This window comes from Chionomys nivalis, chromosome 25 (assembly GCF_950005125.1).
Source record: "Chionomys nivalis chromosome 25, mChiNiv1.1, whole genome shotgun sequence".
Lineage (NCBI taxonomy): Eukaryota > Metazoa > Chordata > Mammalia > Rodentia > Cricetidae > Chionomys > Chionomys nivalis.
The window spans coordinates 27934565-27945844 of NC_080110.1; the positions used below are offsets into that span (position 1 = coordinate 27934565).

Below are 11280 nucleotides of genomic sequence, written 5' to 3' on the forward strand. Positions count from 1 at the left end.
ATATTGCTATGAAGGCACAAAACATACAGAATAAAGAAAGAATATTAAGAGCTGCAAAAATGGTCAAGTAACATATAAAGGTAAACATATCAGAATTACACCTGACTTCTCAATGGAAACCATGAAAGCCAGAAGGTCTTGAATAGATGTGTTGCAGACACTAAGAGACCATGGATACAAGCCCAGACTAATATACTCAACAAAGCTTTCTTTCACCATCAATGGAGAAAACAAGATATTCCATAACAAAAACAGATTTAAGCAATATGTATTCACAAACCCAGCCTTACTTCTGTACTTTCTGTAGTACTAGAAGGAAAATCTCAACTCAAGGAAGACAACATTACCAACAATAGCACAGACATCTGACAACCCTCCATCAACACAACTCAAATAAGTGAAACACACAAAACACTATCACCAAAAAAAAATAACTGGAGTTAGCAACCACTGGTCATTAATATTGCTTAATATCAATAGACTCAAATCATCTATAAAAAGGCACAGGTTAGCCGGGCAGCAGTGGCGCACGCCTTTAATCCCAGCACTCGGGAGGCAGAGGCAGGCGGATCTCTGTGAGTTCAAGACCAGCCTGGTCTACAAGAGCTAGTTCCAGGACAGGCTCCAAAACCACAGAGAAACCCTGTCTCGAAAAACAAAAAAAAAAAAAAAAAGGCACAGGTTAAGAGAAGGTTAAGAGAATGGATACAAAAACAGGATCCAACATTCTGTTGTTTACAAGAAACACACCTCAACCTCAAAGACAGGCACTACCTCAGATTAAAGGTTTGGGAAAAGGTTTTCCAAATCAAACAGACCTGAGAAACAACCGGATGTGGCTATACTAATATCTAACAAAATTGATTTCAAACTAAAATCAATTAGAAGAGAAGGAGATGAACACTTTATACTCATAACAGAAACAATTCATCAAGATGAAGTCTCAACCCTGAATATCTATGCCCCTAATATAAAAGCACCCACATATGTAAAAGAAACATTACTAGAACTCAAATCACACATCAATCCCCACACAATAATAGTAGGCGATTTCAACACCCCTCTCTCACCAATGCACATGACAAATAAGAGAACTAACAGATGTAACTAATCAAGTGGACTTAACAGACATCTATACAACATTCCACCCAAATAGGAAAGAACATACCTGCTTCTCAGCACCTCATGGAACCTTCTCTAAAGTTGATCACATACTCGGTAACAAAGCAAACATCCATAAATACAAAAAATTTGGAGTAACCACCTGTGTATTATTGGATCAACATGGAGTAAAGTTAGAATTTAACAACAATTCAACCCGCAGAAAGCCTACAAACTCATGGAAACGGAACAGACAACTACTGAACCACACCTGAATCAAGGAAGAAATAAGAAAGAAATTAAAGTCTTCCTTGAGTTCAACGAAAATAAAGACACAACATACCAAACCTATGGGACAGTATGAAAGCAGTGCTAAGAGGAAAGTTCATAGCACTAAATGCCCACTTAAAGAAAAAGGAGAAAGCACACATTGGAGACTTAACAGCACACCTGTAGCTCTAGAAAAAAAAAAGCAGACTCACCTAGGAGGAGTAGAAGAATAGAAATAATCAAACTGAGGGCTGAAATCAATAAAATAGAAACACAGAAAACAATCCAAAGAATCAATGAAACAAAGAGCTGGTTCTTTGAGAAAATCAACAAGATTGACAAGCCCCTATCCAAACTAACCAAAAGGCCAAGAGAGAACGTGCAAATTAACAAGATAAGAAATGAAAAAGGGGACATAACAACAGACACTAAGGAAATTCAGAGAATCAATAGGTCTTACTACAAAGGCCTATATGCCACAAAATTGGAAAATGTAAAAGAAATGGACTTGTTTTTAGATAAATACCTTTCACCACAATTAAATCAAGACCAGGTGAACAATTTAAATTGACCTATAAGTCATGAGGAAATAGAAGCTGTCATAAAAAAAAAAACCCAGAATGAGAGATGAGAACTTGAGGGAATGTGATGGTCAAGGGGGGTAGAAGGACGAAGTGGGAGAGTAATGAAAGAGAGATCTTGACAGGCAGAGTCACTATGGGATTAAGGAAAAACCTGGTACTAAATAATTTCCCAAGAATACACTAGGATGGCCCCAGCTAAGACTCCTAGCAATAGTGAAGAGGGAACCCTAACTAGTCTTTCCTGTAATCAGATTCTTCATTTATCAACTGATGGAAACAGATCCAGAGATCCACAACCAAGCACCGGGAATCAAATTGAAGAAAGGGAGGAGGGAATGTATGAGCAAGGGAGGTCAAGGTCATGAGGAGAAATCTACGTGGACAGCTGAACCAAGCTCGTGGAAACTCAGGAACTCTAGACCAATAGCTGTGGAGCCTTCATGAGACCAAACTAGGCCTTCCATGTGTGGGAGACAGAAGTGAAGCTTGGATTATCTTTGAGGTATCTGGCAGTAGGAGCAGAATCTATCCCTGGTGCATGAGCTCGCTTGTTGGAGTTCATTATGGTGGGATGCCATGCCCGGCCTTAATGCATGGGGGAGGGCCTCGATCCTGCCTGAACTTAAGATGCCAGACTTTGTTGACTTCCCATGGGACCCTTTACCCATTGAGAAGCGTATAGGATGGGATATGCAGGGGGATAGAGAGGGGTGGGTAGGAGGAGGGATAGGGGGAACTGTGAATGGAATGTAAAGAGAAATAAAAAAGTAAATTAAAAAGGGGGTGGCTCCTCATATGCTCCTCCCACATCCTTGCTGGAGTACTGATGATGGTCTCTGTTCTGTGCACATCACAGCTGTGTGAGTCCACGAGCGCTGCCATTCTGCCATGTCCCAAAGACCACACTGCACAGCTCTCTTCTGCATTCTAGCCTTGCTTTTGTTCTCTATGATCTCCTTGATGTTTTCTGAGCCTCGAGGTAATAACTGTCCTCATTAGGGTCGATCACTCAACTTAGTCTCAACATTTTTACCAGTTATGAGTCTTTGACTCTTCAAAAAGAAGTTGATCTGACCAGTTTTGAAGATAGCACTATTTGTGGTGATAAACACAAATATTTAGAGGTCATTTAGCAAAACGACAGGAGCAGCTTCCCCACCTAGGGTCCATGATCTCTTTATAATCTTACCACATTTACATTACCAGGCATGAATTTCTGTCTGTAGGGAGCGGCTCAAATTCAATTGGAAAGTAATTGGTTACTCCCGTAGCCTATGTGACTTTATTGCAGCAGTCAGCACATCTTGCGTGGATATCAATATTATTTTAGAATGGAAGGCTCACTGGTGGTTAAGAAATTGATATCTTTCCCCCTAGCACCCTGCATGAAATCTTCTGGTACAAGGAAAGCTAGCCAGCAGAGAAGAAGCTTCCAGCGCAGTTCCTGGCTGATTTATCCTATGTCGTATAAACAAACCATGTGGTGTCTTCAACAATAAGGATATAAGTTATGATTGTCATTCAAGAGCAGGGGCAGTATTTTGTACTGTTTTGGAGGTCTTTGGGGTTTTCCTAATAAAAAAGACATAGGAGGTACCCCATATCTGGCACTGGAATTTTCATTTCATATCTTGTAGCTTCTGGGAACAGTATCCCCCCACCCCCGGCCATTTAGACTACATTTGTTCTAACGCCTTTAAAATTATTTTTTAACTAGCTTACTAAATAGTGGTTTCCATAATGCTTTTTACACATCATTGTTATTAACCCTCCTCTCATGATCTCGCCTCCCCGAGCCCCAATCCCTATTCTCACTTAAGCGTCCATCATACTACTCATCACCTCTATTTTCCTTTTTGACTCCCATTATAAATCTTATGTATGTATGTATCTATCTATCTATCTATCTGTCTGTCTGTCTATCTATCTATCTATATATCTATCTATCTATCTATTATGAATACAGTATTCTGTCTGCATGCCAGAAGAAGGCACCAGATCCCATTACAATCTCATGGTTGTGAGCCAACATGTGGTTGCTGGGAATTGAATTCAGGACCTCTGGAAGAGCAGCCAGTGTTCTTAACCTCTGAGCCATCTCTCCAGCTTTATCACTTCTGTTTTTATATCACATGTGTTTTGCTGTTCTCAAATATTCTTGAGAAAGTTCATCCAAATACAGATCCGATCAAGAAGAGACAAACATGTATGAATTTTAACGGTTTATTCTTAATTAATATTTTATTTCTATATTTGAACTTTCTTTTTCTTCAGTGATACCACGGCAATTTTTTTGAAGGAATCACTGAAGGCTTGTCTCACTTGCTTATTTCTCAGACTATAAATGAAAGGGTTCAACATGGGAGCAACTGATGTCATTAAAACTGTCACACTTTTATTGATAGCCACAGATTCCTTTGCTGAAGGGTTGATGTAAATGAAAATACAGCTTCCATAGGAGATTGAAACTACAATCATGTGAGAAGAACAGGTGGAAAAGGCCTTTTTCCTTTGCTGGGCAGAGGGGAATCTCAGAATGGTCTTGATGATGTGTCCATAGGACAGAACAACACACACGAGGGTCAGAATGAAAGTCAGCACTGCACAGACAATCACCAGCTGCTCTAGGAGCCAAGTGTCTGAGCATGAGATCTTCAAGATAGGAGATGCGTCACAGAAAAAATAATCAATAACATTTGAGTCACAGAATCTCAAATTTAGGAACAGGGTCAGTGGTGGGAGTATGATCAGCAGACCAGCCAGCCAGCAGCAGAGAACAAGCTTCTGACACACCTTGCTGCTCATGATGGTTACATAATGCAGGGGTTTGCAGATGGCCACATAGCGATCATAGGACATAATGGCCAGAAGAAAAAATTCAATTACTCCAAAAACATCAGTAAAAAACACTTGAATGATACAAATATTATAAGTGATGGACCTGTCTCCTGTTGCTATGTTGTACAAATATCTAGGGATACAGGCAGAGGTAAATGAAATTTCTAATATGGAGAAATTTTGTAGAAAAAAGTACATGGGTGTTTTAAGGTGGGAATCTAATCTAGTGAGGGATATGATTGTCAGATTCCCAGTTACACTCAACATGTAGGCAAAAAATAGAAGCACAAAAATTGGAACCTGAAGTTGAGGGTCATCTGTTAGTCCCAACAGAATAAAGGTGGTTATCGTGTTGTTTTTCATCACTGACTACTGAATTATTCAGTCTTCATGTAAAATTTAGAGATGTCTTACTTGAAAAGTAGCAAAGCCACAAAGCAGTGAGCAAAGAGTGTTATAGTAAACTTATTCATGTGTACTTTCTTCTGTAAGTAGTAGCTGATACTGTCAATATTCCTGTGTGCTTAGTTATTCAACAATTTACTTTAGTCAATTGGTTTGGCAGTTTGTGATACATTTTTAAAGAAAAACAAATAACTGTTGCAACAATAATATTCTTCATTTTTATGTTTGTAGTCTGTATCTACTGAATCTTCCTATGGTGTTCTATTTGAATCACAATGTGTTCTGATTCAATGAAAGCATTGTCTTCATAGGTCTATTTCTTCTGCATTTGAAAGGTTCACATTCAAAAGCAATCATGCAATTCCTTAAAAATATTTGATCCTTGATCAAATGTAAACATGTAACAACTCATCTGGATTCCACGAACAGGCTGTGTTGCTTAACTGTAACTTGTATTTTATATTTTGCCGTGATGATTAAGCATGCATTTGTGATGTATGTTTTCTGTTTTAAGTTGAAATTTCTACATTGGTCTATATTGTCTCTGATTATTTTTATATTTCTTCATTAGTGTGGAACTGATGCTCATTGTTTACTGGAATACACAATCGACTTTATTTTTTTTTTTTTTTTTTGGTTTTTCGAGACAGGGTTTCTCTGTGGTTTTGGAGCCTGTCCTGGAACTAGCTCTTGTAGACCAGGCTGGTCACAATCGACTTTATATAGAAAATGTTTGTTCCAAGCTGAGAAAAAGACATATATCCTTTATGCATTCAGTGTATTGAGGATGGAAAATACTTTAAAAACTTATCACTACTATCGAGTTCAAAATCAAGTTTAAAATACTACAAGGCTTTCTATGTGCTGACTGTGAATAATTACAGATTTTTGACGTTTAGTTTGAATGTCACTATACTAAAAGCAGCCCAAAGGTCTGTCGTTTGCATTGCTCATTTGTCTCCTGTGTCTACTTCACACTATCTCTGAGAAAGCAAGCATACTGAGATCAGGAATAGTTCTACTCTTTTTAACCAGGATGGCAACCAACACAGTTCTACATAGTAATCAAGGTATAAGAAACAGTTTAGCAGCATATACATTATACCATAGACTTGCACACTGAAAGGGCCTTATACTCTTTCTGGGCTTCATCATCAAACTGGTTGGTAACTGACTTAAACTTTTCTTTGTGTGATTGGTATGTGCACATGTGTGTATTTGCAAGTGTTCAGGTATTTATCTGAATGCACATGCATCTGGAAGCCACAGGTCCACACCAGGTACCTCCTCTATTTCTCTCCATCTTATTTTCCGAGACAAGGTCATTCACAGAACTGGGGCTTGCTGATTTAGCAAAGATAGTTGGAGAGTGAACTCCAGGGGTCTTCCTAAGGATTGCAGGAACACAGCACAGCACCAGCTGCTTATGTAGTTGCTGGGAATCTGCACTTGGGTCCTCACTGACAGCCATTAATTCAGCCCCTGTCATGAATTGGATTGCACTTTTAAAATTTTGTATTTTTCTGTATTTGATTTTGTTATTTTCCTTTTGCATTTGTACCAAGAGACATAGTTACTAGTGAATAAAGTGATTGCTGCTTTCCATGCTGTTCAAAGTGCTACGTAGCCTCTCCTCCCTAGTAAGCTGTCATTATAACTTTGTTACTGACAAGTTTTTAGTTTTCTTGAGACATCTGCCAATAATATACTCAAATAAGAAGTCAAGGAATTCACATACCTTAATACATATTTTACATGCTATTTACATAGTGATATGGAACAAATATTTTTACCTCTCCCTAAATGCACTGAAGTCCATTTAACTCACCGCACTAATTTGTGTTAAACGTTAAAACTCTCTCTAGTTTTATAAACTTATCATTTCAAAGTTTCCCCTGTATTTAAAACAAGATGAGTATTAGCTAACCTTTAAAAAAAACTTCCTCTGTGCTGTTAGATAGCTCTTTATTTTCTAAGACTGTTAAAATGTCTGCAAAGGCTATTTACATTTTTGCACAGTTTCCTAATTCTTAGAAATGTAACCTTTATGAACAAAAGCTTCATTTCTTTAGAACCTTTGTGTACCAGGATGTTGTCTTTGAGTGAACTTTATATAACTTTTTATTGACCCTTGAGTGTGGCCCTGTCACAGAATATTGCTCAAATCACCATAGAACAATATGTTTAATACACCATTTTTACAAGATTCGTTTTTTTTACACAATCTCATTATGTATGCCTGATTAGCCTGAAACTCATATGTGTTTGTGTGTGTGTGCATATATATATATATGCGCTGGGCTGGCCTCAAACTCACAGAGATCTACCTGTTTCTGTCTCCCTTATACTGGGATTATTGGTGTATACTACCATGTCTGTTTGTTTTTTTCTTTAAGTTTTTGGTGGTTTTCTTTGATACACGTTCTGGACTATCAGGTTTCCATTCAGAAAATTACATCGTGGAATATTCAGCCTTTCAGCTTCTATTAAAGGACTTCACTACAATTTTCCACCTCATATTTTTCTGTTTATGTTTCTTTAGTGGATATTTCAATGACGTATGAAAATAGGAGTTAAGGATTCACTAATTTTTGATTTAAAGTAACAGCTGCGCTATTGGTTTTTCTCAGGTGACTTCGTATCAGCAGCACATTTAATGAAGTGTATTTGGATGTTTGAATGACTATCTACAATGTTTGAGTTACTCTTGAAAAGAAAGCAATTTTGTTTCCATTTTCCTAATGAAATTGCATGCTATGTGAACAGTTGCTGTTTTCCTTTAAACCAGTCTCTGCATCAAGAAATGAGGGCTACATCTCCTCTTAATTACATGGCAGGTTTACTGTCACCAGCAATGGGACCAAGGGCCATCAGTGACTTTTGAAGATCCATTACATTCCTGGGAACTATAGAGACTGGATGATTTTGGTCAATGGAATGCAATCTTTTCAGCCTCCCTTCAGCTGCCAACCCAGATCCCCTAGTGTCTACTCCTGGAGTTAGTTTGTGGTAACTCGCTTATTCCTCTGCTGTGTGAGAGCCCTGGCTACAAAACGACCTTGATTTATTCTATTACAGCCGTAATCCTAGCTTTCAAGATGCAAACTTTAAAAAAAATAATTGCATTTTCCAAAGATATTTTTTATTAAAATTTGCAGAGAACCAATTTTGTTCACATCAGGATAACTTATCATGCTGAGTGATTTTTTTAACACATACATCTTTCCCCTTAAAACAGGAGAGTGAGGTTATGAATCACAGCACTGTCCATCTGTAAATTTACATTATATTTAGGTTTTGATGAGAAGCAGCACCCCGAAAACACAACCCAGAACTATCTGTGCATTTTTAAGTAACAATTTATATAAATAATTACAGTTGATTTTGGTTGATTTGCAGTTGATTTATGCCAGGTTGAATATGTTTACCAGAGAAAATCATCACCAAATATGAAACTGAATGAAGTAGCCACTGTACTTACTCTGTTGAGAGCTAAGAGCAGCTTCAGAGGATTCTTCAGCAAGTGTCCTGGAGGCTATTTTGATGCAGAGAACCTACCAGCAAAGGCTCATGTAGAACTTTCCCGTTTCAGTGCACCCATGCCCACTTTCTCTCTTGTACTCTGGGAAGGTCAAGCCCTAGAGTCCCTCAAGATTCTTTCATCTCCAACACACTGGAATTTTATTCCCTTTTATCCTAGGCACACATTCTCGATTTCTTTAGTTGAAAATAAAATGTAGCCACAAATGTTGTCCTCTTCCTTATTTCAAACCACTGACATGATGATTTCTTTGGATATTCTGTTACAATTTGCATTTGATTTATTCTTAAACCTAAAACTAAATAAATAAGTATCTGACTCCTCACTGACCTGTGTTCAGATATCACTAATTAGTCTCTGTAATGGACTTGAGCTAAAAGTCCTGAAAGAGGCTGCAGTGGGGGCAGTGTCCTTAGAGACCCAAAGATGCAGCCATAGCAACAGGAACAGGCCGACACATGAGAGGAAACATTCAGATGGTCAAGAACCAGCTTGTGTCTCCTGTGTTTTCCACTCACCATGAACGAAAAGCGAAAGACTAAAGCTATCACAACTTCTATTTTTCCTTGGGTATTAAGTTGATAACACAAAGACATTGACAAACTTGAAGCAAGTTTCCTTTTAGTATTTTGATGTAAATGGCTGTGAAAATTTTAAAATGTAGAAATGTGATGTCTATTATTTACAGCTATAATTTCCTTTTTCACTTAATTGCATAAGCTGTTATAAAACTATTGACCAAGGAGATGTATCATAATGCACACTGTATGCTTTTCAACTTCCATGTATATTTTAAATCACCTTTAGTTTGTTTCATTTTATTAGTTCTTTAAGAATTTAATACAACGTATTTCAATCAGATTTATCCCTTACCCTCCCCCTTCCATACCCACCCAACTTTGTGTCTCTTTTTTTTCTTAATTTTTATTTTTATTCTTTTTTAATTAAAATTTCCACCTGCTCCCCGTTTCCCATTTCCCTCCCCTCCTCCCAAATATTGCCACCTCCCCCCACTCCCCTCCCCCTATCCCCACTCCTCTTCTCCTCCCCCCACACATTCCCCCTCCCTCTCGATACTGAAGAGCAGTCCAAATTCCCTGCCCTGCGGGAAGACGAAGGTCTTCTATCTACGTCCAGGAAGGTGAGCGTCTAAACAGGCTAAGCTCCCACAAAGCCAGTTCGTGTATTAGGATCGAAACCTAGTGCCATTGTCCTTGGCTTCTCATCAGCCTTCATTGTCCGCCATGCTCAGAGAGTCCAGTTTCAACCCATGCTTATTCAGTCCCAGACCAGCTGGCCTTGGTGGGCTCCCAATAAATCAGTTCCACTGTCACAGTGGGTGGGTGCATGCCTCGTGGTCCTGATTTCCTTGCTCATGTTCTCCCTCCTTCTGCTCCTCATTTGGGCCTTAAGAGCTCAGACCGTTGCTCCAAATTGAGTCTCTGTCTCTACCTCGATCCATCGCCAGATGAAGGTTCTAAGGTGATATGTAAGATATTCATCAGTGTAGGATAGGGTCATTTCAGGTTCCCTCTCCTCAGTTGCCCAAGGTACCAGCTGGGGACATCTCCCTGGACACCTGCGAACCCCTCTAGAGTCAAGTCTTTTGCCAACCCTAAAATGGCTCCCTTAGGATATATACTTCGCTGCTCCCGTATCCACCCTTCCTATATCCCAACCATCCCAATCCCCCAAGCTCCTCCCATCCTCCCCTTCTCAAGTTTCTCATCCCATTTCCCCTTTGCCCCATGCCACCTCACCCGCAAGATTCCAGTTTTTGCCCTGCAATCTTGTCTACTTCCCCTCTCCAGGCAGATGACTATACGATTTTCTTTGGGTTCACTTTCTTATTTAGCTTCTCTAGGATCACAAATTATATGCTCAATGTCCTTTATTTATGGCTAGAAACCGATTATGAGTGAGTACATCCCATGTTCCTCTTTTTGGGTCTGGGATACCTCCCTCAGGATAGTGTTTTCTATTTCCATCCATTTGCACGCAAAATTCGAGAAGTCATTGTTTTTTACCGCTGAGTAGTACTCTAATATGTATATATTCCACACTTTCTTCATCCATTCCTCCATTGAAGGGCATCTAGGTTGTTTCCAGGTTCTGGCTATTACAAACAATGCTGCTATGAACATAGTTGAACAGATACTTTTGTCATATGATAGGGCATCTCTTGGGTATATTCCCAAGAGTGGTATTACTGGATCTTGGGGTAGGTTGATCCCAAATTTCCTGATAAATCGCCACACTGATTTCCAAAGTGGTTGCACAAGTTTGCATTCCCAAATCCCCATTAAAATCCCATCAAAATTCTTCACAGATCTTGAGAGGACAATAATCAACTTTATATGGAGAAACAAAAAAACCCAGGATAGCCAAAACAATCTTATATAATAAAGGATCGTCTGGAGGCATTAACATCCCTGACTTCAAACTCTATTACAGAGCTTCAGTATTGAAAACAGCTTGGTATTGGCATAAATACAGAGAAGTCAATCAATGGAACCGAGTAGAATACCCTGATTTTAACCC

At 38.9% G+C, this 11280-nt stretch overlaps 1 protein-coding gene across 1 annotated transcript; it reads right to left on the bottom strand.

The window, feature by feature from the left end:
* Positions 1-4202: 4202 nt before the first annotated feature.
* On the bottom strand, positions 4203-5156 carry LOC130866521 (olfactory receptor 6C2-like). The gene has a single exon (XM_057758032.1). It carries the CDS (start codon positions 5154-5156, stop codon positions 4203-4205), a length of 954 nt encoding a protein of 317 aa, XP_057614015.1.
* Positions 5157-11280: the final 6124 nt, after the last annotated feature.